The following is a 15,615-nucleotide window of genomic DNA, read 5'->3' as shown; positions in this document are numbered from 1 at the left end:
CCTTGCGGACGCGCACATGGACAGCTGCGGACAACACAGATGCGTAGTTGTTCTTATTATAGCAACTTCTTTCTACTCTGTGTGGAGGTGCGCGTGCACAGTTGGTGCCCGTGTAGCGCGGTGGCTGAGGCGACTGTGGAAGGTACACAGATGTCACACAAAGCCTGGCATACACACCCTCTGATGATGAAATTTACATCTCGTGGAGCCTCACATACTGGCGGATGAGGAAAGTAGAGCCTTGGCTTTACTCTGGTGGCTTTGTTGGTCCATTTATCGTTAACATAACTATTGGGGCAGAGGTTTTACTAAAGATCTTTGAAGTTCAGCATCTGGTGATTTTGATCCAGATTTTAAACAATATGCTACACGTGGTATCATCTGAAGTTTAAATGCAGGGCATAACAAAAGTACATGATATCTGTCAAATCTAGAGATCTAGAAATGAAATGACATAGTAGCTGATGTATATTTAAGATAACTCCTCATGTCATGTATATTTGATGAAATATTTGTGTCTGTGTTTCTTCTTTTCGATATTATCTAAATATTTAATGAATTCCCAAGAAGTTTAGGTTTATGCAAAGGTTTAAAGTTCATTGAGTCAGATTTGAGAAATATAAAATTCACACCTTTCCCAGCAACATGATTGACACAACTAAAGGGTTGATATTATATTTTAAAGATACTTATCAACCTGCATTTTTTTAGTTTTCTCAAAAGGTACAGAACAGAAAGGAAATGGCTTAGAGTGTTTTCACAAAGTGCAGCTTTGTCAGTTTTCTTATGGATACATCTTAAACCATACTGAGGTGCATCTAAGAGGAAGAAGCTCCTCTTTGTATATTAGTAGCGATTGGCTGGAGGTAAACAGAGCATTAAATCCTGCAAAACTGTGGCAAGGCCAATATGGGCGCGGGACAATGGCTTGGCCCGGCATCTCCGAGCCTTTGTTCTCGGCTTAACAAAACTCTGCCGTCACACCGTTTTACCTCAATGCTGCCCTGTCGAAACGGCCATCAGCCCATCAGAGCACATGCATAGCTGAGGACGGGGAGGGAGGTGGGAGAGAAGGAACCGAACAGGGGGAAAGGGAGCAAATATGAGGGCGGGGAGAGATGGGAGGGAAAAGATTAAGACAGAAGGAGAGAGAAAGAAGAGGGTGGCAAAGAAAGTGCCAAGCAGAAAGAGGGAAGGCAGACATTGTAAGCAGGAAAAGGAAATAATAAAAGATAGAAAAGGTGTGACAGTGAAAAAGAGGAGATATGGAAATGAAGAAAAAGCGACTTAAGTGTCAAAATCCTCCAAGGCTGTTAAAGGGTCAAAAACAGATAATAAAAAAGCTTATGGACAGTCATAGGGGGGAAAGAAATGAATAAAAACATAATAATACTCACCGCTCCCACACAACCTTAATAAGAATATATGGCAGCTGTGAGGAGAGGTTGTGAGGTGGGGTAGCGTTTTTTGAGCTTTGTGACGTGGCGGCGACAGAACTGGAGCAGCGAGATTCACTAAAAGTTTCATTACAAAGTCCTTATCTGCTTCCCTCTGTGGGCCACAGCGAAGTTCAGGAGGAAAAGAGAAAAAAGAACGAGACGGCACATCTGTGCCTGGCGAACATGTGTGACTGTTTGCTTGTGTCAGCCATTTTCAAATCGATGGCACATAAACGCACACTTGTAACCCCGCCCCCTCCACCGTCCAGTACCCTCTTAAAAAAATTAAAAGCTTGCAAATGTTGCAAACTTCAAAGTACAAGCACTCTAAGTCCTTTCACCTACTTTTGCTCCAGCTGGTGATTCATATTTGTGGGGATTTTCAGATAAAAGACACTTTACTGGCAATGATCTCAAGAATTCCTGATATCTTATTTTGAAAATCTGTTCAAGTCAGCCTCTGTGATTATGACTTATTAGCACTTGATCCAGAAACTTGACTTTACAATCACCATGTTGGATGTAGTTCAGGCTTCTAACACCACGATTTGCCTGTTTTTCTTTGCCTTCTCCCTCCCTCCGTCTCTCCTCCGCTGTCAGGTTCTGGCCTGCCAATTTCCACTTGAAGCTTGACTGGGCCTGATTTGATGCAAACTACCTCGGGGTGAGGTGGGGAGTCGGAGGGGGGGAGAGGACAGCGGGGGGTAGAAAAGGGGGAGACTGAAACTGATGAACAGTTACGTCAAGTTGATTTTGCACCGTGGGGAAAAGGTAACCTCTCCTTCGGGGAGGAGACTGCGAGGGAGGAGGAGATAAAGGTAACAATAAAAGGGCAAAAAAAAAAGAGAAAGTTAGCGGAGTGGAGGGTGCTGCAGGAGGAAGGCGGGGTCTGGTGGGGGTGGCTGGCACACCAGGGTGCACCCACTATCTGCCGCTTCACCTCACCTCCCTCTGCTTACCGCCCCGCGCAAAACGCTAACTGTCAGTGCGAGTACTAATTGCAGATGTGCCAGTCTGCCATCATAATAAAATCAGAGGCAGGGCGGACATTAAGCATGGCTGGCTCATTTGTGAGACTGCTGAAAAGGTAGCATAAATGAATATTTCATTACCTTAATTACTAAGGAATACTCCTTTCCGCCAGTCGTGGAATGAGTGTTGCTGTAACTAATTATGAAAAGTAATAACATTAGGGATACTGTGATTGCCAGTTTATAAGGCGGCGTCTGCTTGCTGTTGAGGTATAAACCATGTTGGGAAACATGCGGCGCAGTGCGGAAGGAAGGAAGGAAGGAAGGAAGGAAGGAAGGAAGGAAGGAAGGAAGGAAGCGAAGGGCTCCTGTCTTGATCAAACCCACACATCTGCACAAAAAAAAGTGGGGTTTGCAGGGATGAATGGAGCTCTGATTATTTACCCAGGGATCCTTGTGCGCGTTTGAAATTGCCAAGCTGAGGCTTTAACAGGTATGAAGAGGCTAAAAGGTTGTGAAACTCACTCGGTGGGTAAGTGACAGCTCTTTGGCAACAAGGGGAGCTCTTTAATACACCGTTTCTGATGAACACAAACAGAGTATGAAATGGCTCACATGCGCTACGGCTACCTGGACCGCAAAGTGCAATTTGATGAATCCTTTACCACGCAGCCCTCAAGTACCTGCACATCCAAAAAGGCCAGACTCCGATAAAGAGCCGCGAGCTGCACATTTGCATCGCTTCATCATCCTTCAGAGTCTTTGATGTCAGACACATGGCTCGATACCTTTGTACGTTATTCACCTCTGCAGCCCGTGGGCACATCCCATGCCCGGCTGTAATGTATGACCACTGATAAGGTCGTAGGGGGGGTTGTGAGAAAAAAGGCAGAGTACAAGGTCTGCTTTGATGGCCATGCTAATTCCAATACCCCTAAGTAGTAAGAATAACAAAGTGGTGGGGAATTTATCTCAGGAATGCCGGAGCAAGACGGCCGGGCGATAAGGAAGTAGCTTCCCTTGGGTGGGGGAGAAGTAATTAGAGTGGGCTGACTGGTTACATGACTGACTGGCTGGTGGGATGGATGGAGCTAAAGGTAGGGGAAATGGACTGGAGGGCAACACAAAAGGCAAAGTTCGAGGCAGAGAAGTCAGAGAACAGGAATAGATGTCTTATTTTCGAATTTTCTAAATATGTCAGTGTCAACATCTGGCAAAATGTGCAACTCCCACTTCATGTTTACATATGAGGCATCGAACTAATGGCTCGATGGAGCAAGAGAAAAAAAAATTCTGCAAGTTTTACAGCACTGAAATGGAAGGGAAAAAATACTTTATAACCACTCCCTGGAGAACTTTGTGAGGCCACAACAAAAATCACTAAGAATATACTAAACATTTGAACCCTCAGTGATGTAAAAAAGACAACCTCAGCCCCACAAGTCATAAAGCCTCGACCTAACCAAAGTGCCTCGGGATGAGTCACAGGGCGAAGTCTGAGCTTGATATCTGACCCAATCTCGGGCAGGAAATACTCGTCCCCTCTGCAGCCAGGCCTCCGCTGCAGCAATCCAGCTTGAATGGCAGCCATAACCAGATTCAGCCCATAACTCAGCTCTCATCAGTCATCTTCAGGCAGAGAAACAAGGCGTCGATGGCGAATTACAGCAATGACCACATAAGCCTCACTTTTATCACCTCATCATGACTTTAAAAAGTAGATAATGATAATAATCACAGAGCATCCATCCAGGGCCTTTTCCAAACCTGAAACCAAATCCTGGATTGCTACAGTATGTTACCCAAAACCAGAACTACGACCACATCCAAAGAAAGCCCGCCCGGTCGAGCTGCAACCTCCAGAGCTCAGTGTTTACTACCTCGGCCCCGAAAACCCAGACCCAAACTGCAGCCTGAAACCACAGAGAGCTCCTCTCCGCTGCAGCCTCGGCCCCCGTCCGCCCTGCATGTCAGAATGGCTGAGGACAGGCCTGTCGGTGTGATTATCCCCCCGCTACCTGAGGAGGTGTTTGTTTGACATTCGCGTTTGACAGCGACGGGACATGAGGCGTTCAGGGGAGGGGGATCCCTCTCCAGTCAGAATCTATTAACACATGAATTCACCTGTCAGAGTTTCTAACGGGGCTGACTTTGCTACACATGTCCACTGACTGCACCACAGATCACATTTAAGGGGAAGATGAGTCCCCCTCCTCCTCCTCTACCCTCCATGTTTGAGCTGTCCTTGACTCACTCTTGCCAAGGGTTAAATGTATGTTTGAATAACGAAGAGGCCAGAGTGTAATTCCTGACCATTTCCTCTCTTCCCTGCAACCTCCGGTTAAGAAGGTGCTTGATCAACGCCGAGATGAAAGCGTGGAAGTGAGCGAAATTTGTGCAACCGCAAAATGACCTAATTTCGTCCTAATCTCGCTCGGCAATCGGCTGCAATTAAAGTGAGATAATACATCTGAATTTACTTCAACACGAGACCGGGGGAAGCACAAACCAAAGCAGACATGTCCTCGTTAACAAAAAAAAGGTAACGAGTGGGGAGGGTTGCACTTAGGTGGCAGAGAAGCGGGACACCTTCTGAATAATGAACCACGGTAATAAAGCGAGCCCTGATCAAATAGCATATTCTATTAACCCGAGTTAAAGGTAGAGCGTTGTTCTGCAAAATGTGTTAAGTCGTATGTGGAGAGGGCCTAGATTTCCAGATGTCACCGTGCCTTAATCTGGTGATCTGTTATTGATCGTTCCACGTGGCTGTGACCTTGCCAGAAGAGCTCTTCCACCCGACAATCAAACATACATCAAAGAGTGTGTGTGTGTGTGTGTGTTTCCCTAAATGCACATGTGGCAGCGAGAGTCGCTGGCAGATCAGCGTTGCCGACATCAGAGCAGAAAAACTGGAGGCTGCTTTCAACACTTGTTTGCACAGAGGTGTCATCTCTGGAGCAGCTACCGCAGAACGAGGAAAAAAAGGGGGATAATTTTAATGGGCAATTGAATGATTACTTCTTTTTTCTCCTTTTCCTCAGAAACATCATGTAGCTGCAGCCGGCTCCACGGCTGACAGCGGTGATAAGTCTCACACATGCACACGCACACACGACGAGCAGTGTTCACACACAAGCTCGAACCAGCTGTGACGCGTTTGTTCCTATGATTTAATCTATATTTGTTCCCTTTGCTGCACTATTAAAACACAACTGTATGTTAAAAGCACTTTGAAAATAGATTTGATTTGACAGGTCACTCTTTGTTGTGATCGATACTTGGCTCCTGGATTTGCTGAAGTGCTCAGAGCAGGACAAATAACACGCGATGCAGAAAAGAAGGTGAAATGAATGTCTATTAACACAAACTAAAAACAAAAAAATTAATAATATAATTTGCTTTGAATGTTGATACAAAATATGTTTAATCTGGCTCAGTTCGTCTTGTGCATCCAGACAAAGATGCATTTAAAACATTGTTAGGAAAAGGTGTTTTTGAAGTTGTTTTTTGGCCCCACACCATTTAATTATGAAATCTAAATGTTAGTTTACACCTGCTCAGCAACCTGTCGTCTGTCTCGCCCGTGCTCCCTCGCAAATAGGAAAATTCGACGCGTGGAAAATGTCAAAAAATCACAGGCGAGACGCGGTGAAACAACTGAATAAGTGCAAACAGCAGGACGAGACGGAACGGATGGTCCAAATAAAGACTTTGCATTTTCACATGAGAAAGAATCAAATGAGGCATAATATTTCAAAATGCATTTTCCCCCTACGCAATGCATAAAACATGCTTGTACGTGCACGGCTTAGGGTAAAGAGTGTACACACGTAAATGAAAAGTCCAAATGCATGCAATTATTTGCCGGACCACTGAAGTTTTCAATTTCTGTGTTTGCTCTCTGCCGAAATCGCAAAGGAGTGAAAGGAGAAAACAGAGGAAACAAAGGGATGAGAGGAAGAACGTGCAGCAGGAAAAAAAAAAAGAGAGAGAAAACAAGCAAAAAGGCATGAAACAAAGTCAGGGAAGCAGGAGAAAGACATCTGACTGCAACTTTACGGAGAGCAGCGGGCTGCAGAACAGCCGTACACCAACAGAACGGGGGGGGGTGGACTGATACGACCTGTCAAATCCCGAGAGAGAGAGAATGAGTGGATGGAGGGAGGTGTGTCAGAGCTCGACAGGCAGAACGCCGCCGCCAGAAACACCTTTAAGTCTGTCACCTTTGCTCCATCACTCTCCATCTCTGCTTCCTTCACACCGTCCGGAGTTGACCGTGTCCGAGCGACCTCGACTTTCTGACAACCACAGCTCTCACAGGGAGCAGCACTAGGGCGCAAACTACGCTCGTCCTTGACCGTCACCCAGTGGAGCCGATTAGCACCAATTCAAAGCACAACTTAAATATAACACGAGCAGATACAGCAGTGCACTCGCTCGTCGTTTGAAAGGCGAGAAAAACTTGCTCTATTTTCAAGGCAATTCCTTCTGGGGAAGTAGCAGAAGTTCAGCAACAGTTCAGCCGCCATGCACTAAAATTCTGGGACTTGTTTACATGTAAAACAGTCCCTTTTTTTAATGGTGCATAAACAAAATGCTAAATGAAGGCCAAAAGCACGCAGGGAATGCCACGTTGCCGCCTGTGTCACCACATTGTTTTGGCCGATGCATCATTATAGCCGTTTAAACATAAAGGGAAGTCACAGGGGCAGAGTTGGCTCACTATTGGCTGATTCATGCCTTGGTATTAGTCAGGCAACGGATCCCAGCCACCGCTCTCGCTTTCATCGTTCTTGGCAGTTGCACTGTGTGTGTATGCGTGAGTGTTTTTTTGTTTTTTTAAATGTGTGTGAGTGTGCATCACCCCCAAATACACTGTAACTGCTGCAGCTCCGACTTTCCAAACCATCACACACACAACAAAAAAAAACTAAAAAAACACAGGAATTTTACATCAGCAAAACAAGCACGAGGAATTCAGCTTCAAGCTCTTTTTGTACCAAAGGGAAGAGATGGAGGGACGGTCACAGAACACACTGAGGGAACCGCAAAGAGTTGTCATACAAAGAGTTAACCCCCTCAACAACACCACCACCTCCATCCCGTTTCTCCAAAGCACGGGTTAATATCATGGCTGCCTGGTAAGGCATTATCCAGAACCTCTCTGAACAAAAGGGCCCTTTTGCAAACAGACTCCTACTTTCCCCCAGTGTCCAAAGGTGTTTGCTGAAGTAAATCTGCCTAAATCCTGCGCAGCTTGGCCAGGAGGGGGGAGGGAGGGAAGGTGTACCGATAATCCGTCTTCTTAACCAAAAAAGAAAAAGAAAAAGTTCTGGGTGAGGAAAAAGAAAGAGAAAGGGAAGAAAGGAAAAACTGGAATCCATATCACATGATGCCATTTAAAGAGCTGTGGTACCCCTCCCTCCCATCTCTCCATCTTTGCTTAAGATTAGCATATATCCAGCCTGCATGGGAATTGGATGATAAAGATATATTGCTAATCATTGTTGCATTGTGCATGTTTGTATGTTGGTTGTGAAGTTATTTCTATTTCCTCACATGTTTTTTTTAAATGCCGGCTGTAGAGGAAACGTACTCATTTTCACCACCCCAAAAAATAACAGAGCTTTTCTAAAACTTTTAAAACGCATTAAGAAGTTTCAGAAGCACCTTGTTGCCAAAAGGACAAGAGAAGAAATGAAAAGTGCATCATTAAGACAAAGACACCTGCTCGTGACTCTTATCGCCTCCTTTAAGCACAATCCAATCAGTCGCAGCCAGGATTTTTTTTTTTTTACTCCTTCTTCTTCTTAAGTGTGACCGGCCACGAATAGTGTGAGCATGCCATCTCGTAACACTATCTGTCTGTCAGGAGGGGCCCGGGTCCCTGCTAGAGTAGGGAGGCTATAAAAGGCTTGTAACCAGGGGACGACCAACAAACAACCACAAACACCCTAGTTATTTCTCTCCACCATCCACCCACCCCTTTCTGTCTCTCTCCCTATTTTTTTTTTTCTCTTCCTCTTCTTCTTTTTTTTTTCTCCTCCTCTCCTCTCTTGCTCTCATTTTTTTTTCCTTCGCCCCCCTTTTCATCTCAGGCCCTTTTCTGATGCTGAATGCAAATGTGTAGCCCTGCTGCTGGCGGCGAAAGGGGCTGAATTGTGATTAAGAGGGAGAAGAAGAAGAAGAGGAGCTCCTTTCTTTGTTCTCCCCCCGGGGGATGTTTACCAGGAGAGACACGGCGGATCAGATATGAAAGGCATTCAGGTCAGCATTGATGTGAGCGAAAGTGAAATCGTACCTAAGGCATTCCAAAGACCCGCGGTGTCAGGGGTCCGGGCTCGCGGTGCCTCTGCAAGTGTGTGTTCTCTGGCCGCCAGGCGAAAAATATCTTCACACAAGCCGGGCGGTCGAAGAAGGAAGAATAAAAAAAGAAAAAGGGAATAATAAAAAAAAAATAAAGAAATGAGAGAAAATGTGTCAAAAATGTTTCTTGGCTATTTTTTGGGGAAGAGGAGGAGGGGATGGATGAAAGTTTTCTGTCCAGTGTCCAGGATGGAGTTGAGATGATCATTAGTTTTCTATTTTTTTTGGTGTGTGTGCATGTGCGCGTGTGTGTGTTGGGGGGTGTACAGCCACAAGCCATGCTATTTGCTTTTATCTGCCTTATCAAAGCGTGAAAAAAACTGTGCTTCTCTCTTGCTGTTGTGTGTGTGTGTGTGGAAATGCTGTTGCTCAGCTACATTCCTGATTTAATTCCTTGTGGAAAGCACATATTAGAGGATTTGGTGAATAACATATCAGCTTGAAAGCCGAAGATATCACACTGCGATATCTGTATCTCTGTCTCTCTGTGACACACACACACAGGCAAAATGAAATAAAATCAAAAAATTTGCGGAATTACGATAACCCACAAATATTCCCGGCCTTTAGACAAACTGATCCCATGAAGAGAAAATTAAATTCCCACCGCTCGCTCCTTCCTTCGCTCCTATATACCAACGCTACGCTTGAAATCACAATGGTCTCGTAAGGGAAGTCCATTCATTTTTATGTGCTTGGCTATATACACTTGACTCACACACTTTGAGCAGATGGATATATTTAGCTCGTGACGACTGCAGCCGAGGGAGAGGGAGTAAAAAAAAAAAAAAATCAAGTGATGCAAAAAGCTACCGTGCGCTCCGGAAAAATAATAAGGCCTCACGCAGCATGCCAAAGTGCAATGTGTAGTTGTGACAGGACAAATATGCCTCCTTATTAGCCGGCATTGAGGGAAACCTGCTAGCCGTTTTACAAGGGGTAATTGGAATGTGTCTATTTTGATTCAACCACAAGGCCGACGTTATAAAAATACTCCAGCGAGAATCATCCCCGGCTATCTGCGGGTCCGTGCACCGCGACACTCCGAGCACAACAGGGCCCACCCCCCCTCCCCTACCCCTGCTGCAGACAGATTCCTGCTGGCACCTGTAATATCTCGCAGTAATTATTTCACTCGCTTAAACAAAATAATCCCTCCACGTGAATGCACCCGCAAAAAAACACTTTTTCTCTGCTTCTTCCTACAGAATAAAAAAAAATATCCATCAGGAGCTTAAGGTGGCCGCTTTGGCTGCTCCACACAATTGCCAACCCGTATGGGAATGACAGCAGTGAATGGCGCGGTGGACAACCCCCTGCCACTATTGACGGTATAAACATGTAAATGAAACACATTACCAGTGACAATCAATTGTCCGCGAGCGCCCTGCGAAACCTGCCCTCTTTCCTCCCACCCTCTATCCCCCCCCCCTCCTTGCTCAGTGACAACGGCAAAAAAAAAACTGCCCCTACCTTCAGGAAGGAAAAATCTGGGTAAGGGGGGAAGGAGGGAGGTTGGTGGATGGGACATGGGAGGAGAGAGGAGGGGGTGAGAGAAGAAGACAAAAAAAAGAAGAGGAAGAAAGGGAGCACCTTGTCTTACCCCCCCCTCCTGCTTATTCTCTACTGTGGGAGCAGCGAACACAACTTTAAGAAGGCAGAGGAATAATAGAGATGGACAAATTGTTTAGACTGGCAGAAATCTGGCATTGTCTGGGTCTGAAAGCAAGGCTACCCTCCCCCCCCTTCCACATATACACACGCACTGTCCCCTATTTTTCTCCACCTTAAGCGTGAATCTGTGATAGCCTTAATATCCACATTCAGACTATTATATCAAACTCCTGCAGCCAGAGAGAGACGCTGAGCGGGGGGGAGACTGGCCTCGTCTCAGTGCTGCTTCTTCTGCTGCTCTTGCTGCCTTCGATTATGTAATCAGTGCCTTTCCGAGGGTATGTCCTGACATCGAAATGTCATCTGGGATGCGGTGGAAATTCAGGAAACTGTTCAAAAACCGGGTGACACAGAATCAAACGTTGTGGGGGAGGAGAAGAATGCAACATCTGCATTTCCTCTGTCGCCCTCTCAATGCTGCCACAGTTTGGTGCAAAGAGTCCGCGTATCATCCAAATCAAAAGCAACACAACTACAAAGCCGAGTCGGTTTTTCTCTGTGCTGAAATGGCTTGTTTTTGATGCCTGTGCCGGTTCAGTAATAGGAAAATAAGGACAGGTGTGCGAGTGCGTTTCTGTTGGGCGTGCACAGCTGGATGTGACAAGCAACACCTGGCAAGGGCCAAACTCTCAAACACTTCACGCTGCTGAGATCAAGTTTCACACCAGGAGAGGAGAAGGGGTTCTTCTTTTTTTTTTTTTTTCGTGTAGCGGTTTAACAATGGGGGGGAACAGGACGACAAATGAAAAGTCATTTCTCAGGTTTTTGTTGCTGTTGTTGCAGACAGAGGCTTCACAGCAACGTGCAGGTTTGGATGAGGAGGGGGGGGATAAGTCATGTACTGTGGTTAAATACCACATGACAGACTGGGCAGTGAGTGAGTAAAGCTACAGTAGCACCTCCAGCCCTCAAGGCCAACAGTCATCTGGATGAGAATGTCATTGGTTAGACAACTTAGTGAGCAAATGCCTCATTAATACTAATTGGCACAAATGCTGAAATGCCCCCTTCCATTTTAAACAGCAGAAAAATAATCCTGACAATCCCAGTTATTCTCTCTGTGGAGGACGCAGTCAATAAAATACAATTTATATCTGATCAGAATTTAAAACATGGCCGAGGCTCGATTGTTTGATTAAAACAGAAAATAAACCAGATGTAAAATATTTAGCATTTTTAAAAAAAATAAGAAAAATAATGACAGGTGGCAAGGAGATTATAATTTACATCAAAACATGCCCGCGTACACACCACCACCTCTCACCGCCACTCAGTGAAATTAGCTTTAATTGTACTTATTTCAAATTTGTGTATATTCATCTGATTTGTTAGTTAAGGTAAGAAAGAGGGAATCTGGATGCATCCGCCATCCATCTGGTAAAAAATGGAGCAAAAGCCCTGTGTGTGTGTGTGTGTGTGTGTGTGTGTGTGCGCGCTGCATTTATTCTTTTATCGGTGCATTTGAGGCGTTTTGCTAGTTTACTGCTGGAGGAGTCAGAGTCTGTCCTGCCGGCTGTCACACGCTTCGCCCTGCCCTACCATCCCTCCACAGAGCCAGGCAGGAAGAGGACAGAGAGACAGGCAGGGAGACAGCGAGGGGAGAGGGAGAGAGAGAGAGAGAGAGAGAGAGGAGAGGAGAGTGGCCAAGCCTCAATAAGCCCCTGCATTCCCAGGGGGGAGGATTGGGGGTGAGGAGGGGTGGGAGTGAGGGGGTGGGATGAGGTGGGGTGGAGGGGATCATCAGACAGAGCTAGTTGTTATGAGAGACAGAAAAAAAATAATTCTGGATTCATATTTCACATTTTTCAATATTAAATCTATTTTCTTTAAATGCTCGTTCTCCAGCGTTAAATATTTTTATATAAGAGATATAAATATTCTTTACACGTTCTGCCAAAGCTGGCCATCTCTTGTCAGGTTTAAAGGTGTGAAATATATATTTGCTTTGCTAATATTATTTTATCAAATGCTACATTTGGTACAAAAGCCAAGACTGGATTTCTCACTCCCCCCTTTTACAAAACAGGTGGCCACGACTGAACCGGCTGTTCCATTTCAAATATGTCCTATTATTCTATTTTCCTTTTAAGTATGAATTCTGCAAATGTACACGCACATATATGTATAATTATTGGAAAATCTCCTGCTCCACTGTTGTGCTGTTGTGCTATTTAGTGTGGAACAAAATGCTTGTCTGGTATTGATTGTATGAAATCAATAAATGAAATCTGATCTAGATAAATAACCTGTGGGGGCAGAGATTAAAAAACTGTTGTGGAGAAAGCAAATAAAAGGCTGGTCTGAGCAGCTGAATCACAGCCTCGGTGTTTCACACACGCTGCCTCGGATTCGCCAGTGTGTTTGGAGCCTATATGGAATAATCAGGAATAACGGGGCCAGGAAATGTCACTGCAGATTTGCCTCTTGTGGGAAAGTGTGCAGTCAAATGGAGAAAGAAAAGCAACAAATCTCCACCTCCAGCACTGCACCCCAGACCCAATTAATGTCCTGCATTTATCGGACATGTCATCCTATTTATATATGATTACTCCATTCCAATAAACTTAAAGAGATAGAGAGAAAGCAAAAACGCACAAGTTCACGAATTGAACCAACAAGCCAACTGCCACCTCCTGTGAATTATTTCACCACTCAGCTCGTCCCGGACTAAATGACTTTAAAATGTTGCTTTTGCAGGGGAGATGCCATTATAACGATAAAGACATCACGGCTCAAACAGCGCGTTGGTGAAAGCAAAATCAAAAGTAAAGTCAGAGGACTTGAGTTTCTCCACCGAGCAGCGTGAGACTGCTCCAGCCACCCATGCTCTGAGTGACCGACACACAGTCCCCCCATGGCGGACTTTGTCCCGGCGAGCAGCAGCCGGCACCGCTGCTCTCCAACTTTCCAGCATCCACAAGTTTCCAACCGAACCTCCTCGCAGCCTCCACACAATAATCCCCCGAAAATACGATAGTAATTTTTGGAAGGGTTTCCAAAGGCGAGTGGGGCTGCAGCACGGAGTCATTTACGCACAGTTTCTCCGCTGGATAACGGTCCCGTTATCCCTGCGTAAAGAAGGGGGAAGGCTGATACGCGCACCAGCCGCGGAGCCTCACATGTCCCCGACCCGCAGCAGAAAACCTTCCAACCAGGCTTGCATCCAAACACATCTCCCCCCCCCCCGACTGCTTGCATTGTCTCCCCCGTGATTTTCTTACCGTTTTTCCGTCTCGGGTTGGCTTGTTTTCGCCTCTTACACCTGGGGCCATCCGCCATGATCTCTTGCTTCATTGATAAGTGTGTGTGGGATCAGATGGCAGCTCGCATGGACTCGATTCCTTGATTTCAGCCTGATATCTGACGGGAAACACACAGAGCAGCAGCGACAATGTGGGCATTAGCGTGGAGGTCCACTTGCGCCGGACGCGCACAAGAAACTGCGACTGGAACTTGGATGTGGGGGGACAGATTGTAAAAAAGAAAAAAGAGCCGTGAGTGAAAGTATGAGAGGGAGCGGTGAGGGGATCCGTGCCCATCTAATTTTGATTTTCAGCTGATCGGCTGTCAGCTTAGTGGCATTAACAGCAAAGCAAACAGCAGCAGGAGGAAGGGAATTATAATTTCTCTGATTAGTAAAACCACTATTCTCTTCGCCAGTGAGAACTGCAGCGACAACATGACACTCGATTTCTTATTTCATTCAGAAAAGTTTCACAAGCCGGGGTTTAACCCCCAGAACTTGAAACAACTTAAAAATAAATCTTTTAACTTATTTTGAATAAAACTATTTGGGTCGGTTCGCGTTCTAGCGCCGAGTCCGAATTTTTGGGGCAAGAGGTGAAACAGGCTCATACATTAAAATTCTGTCAAATTTGAGGCTCCAGATCCAGATCTTACATGTTGGAGACGGAGAGCGAGAAAAAAGGAGCTCAGCTTGCATCGGTCTTCACTGTGTGGTCTGATTAGAAGTCATACAAGTTCAATAAACACCGAGAAAATTGCTCCTCTCGGTTTAACCAACTAAATCCAAACCCTCTTGTCAACAGTTAATAAATAGCAGATGGGAAATAATTGTTCAAATGTGCCAAATGACTCCGCACCTTCTTTTAAAAGGCACAAATGGCGCATAAACAAAAGCGATAAGGCTCAAATCGCCTGTGTGGGATGTTCGGGTCGTCTGCTAATTTATCAGCGCAAATACCGTTATTAGGGTAAGTGAATATTGACAAGAGGGTTTTGTTTGTTGTGGAGCACTTGGGCGTTTAGCTGGACGATACAAACAGACACTGATAAAATACAGAATGAAGAGGATCTGGGAAGAACGGGCTGCATATCGCCCTTTTTTTTTTGCCTCCTCCAAAAGGTTAGCGGTGTTGTGCAACGCCAAACGCCCGGCAAAGCGCACGTTTCCCCGGCTGTCAGGCGCCGGCAGGACGCCTCTACATCACGGCCGGTGAAAAGAGGGAAAAAAAGGAAAAATCTCAGCAAACGCACCTAATTCCACCTGCGCAGGTAAGGCAAAGTTGAGCTCCAACTCTAACGCGGGCGCACGCAAGTTTAAAATCCAACCGTTCTCCGATAAAAAAGCGCTATAAATAAAAAAAAAGGAGAGAGGAGAAACGTACCTGTTTTTAGGGGAATAAAGAAGTGTCCTGTGGAGAGGAGTTGCGAGGATGATACCGGAGCGCGTCGGTGAGCGGATCCTTTTCCACCGGTGATAATAAAGCCTTAGAAATAAAGCCTTAGAAATAGTTGGGAGGAGGGAGGGACCGCTATTCCTGCTAGGGCAGGTTTACAACTGATGTCTTACACCCACTCCAGGAAACAAACCTGGGTAGGGACTGACGTGTTACGCCTCTTCTAATGACATTTTTTTTCTTTCCACCTCCTTTTCTTTGCCATGTAACACAGAGGAGAAGCCCCCTGAAACGCACGCCACCTATCTTCACGGGAGGGGATAATTGAGGAGAGCCAAACGTGAGCATCTTCTGGGTTGAACGTTAAGTTTTTTTTTTGCCTCCCTCTCTCCTCTCTCCCCCTCTTTTCTTTTCCCTCACTCTCCTTTCTCTTTCTCCATCTCTTCTGTTTTTGAGTGAAACCAACTATGTCGGGCTTCGACGCGCGGAGCAAAGAACAGGCGACAGTGTTTTTGCCTTTCT

The 15,615-nt window shown here is 45.6% G+C and overlaps 1 protein-coding gene across 5 annotated transcripts in view; it reads right to left on the bottom strand.

Moving 5' to 3' along the window:
• Nucleotides 1-15,386, bottom strand: part of zeb2b (zinc finger E-box binding homeobox 2b) — an 85,303-nt gene extending 69,917 nt beyond the window's left edge. For 4 of the 5 annotated variants that reach the window (XM_035150800.2, XM_035150803.2, XM_035150802.2 and 1 more), the window contains exons 1-2: nucleotides 15,082-15,386; nucleotides 13,675-13,813 (exon numbers count right to left, since the gene is read on the bottom strand). In XM_035150800.2, coding sequence (XP_035006691.1) covers nucleotides 13,675-13,747 — 73 coding nt within the window. In that variant the 5' untranslated portion in view covers nucleotides 13,748-13,813; nucleotides 15,082-15,386. Of the gene's footprint in view, nucleotides 1-13,674; nucleotides 13,814-14,353; nucleotides 14,493-15,081 lie in introns of those variants that run through there. The other variant, XM_035150801.2, reaches the window with a different exon arrangement.
• Nucleotides 15,387-15,615: the final 229 nt, after the last annotated feature.

The sequence above is a fragment of the Hippoglossus stenolepis genome, chromosome 24 (genome assembly GCF_022539355.2).
Source record: "Hippoglossus stenolepis isolate QCI-W04-F060 chromosome 24, HSTE1.2, whole genome shotgun sequence".
NCBI lineage: Eukaryota > Metazoa > Chordata > Actinopteri > Pleuronectiformes > Pleuronectidae > Hippoglossus > Hippoglossus stenolepis.
This window is presented reverse-complemented; position numbering and strand designations above follow the sequence as displayed.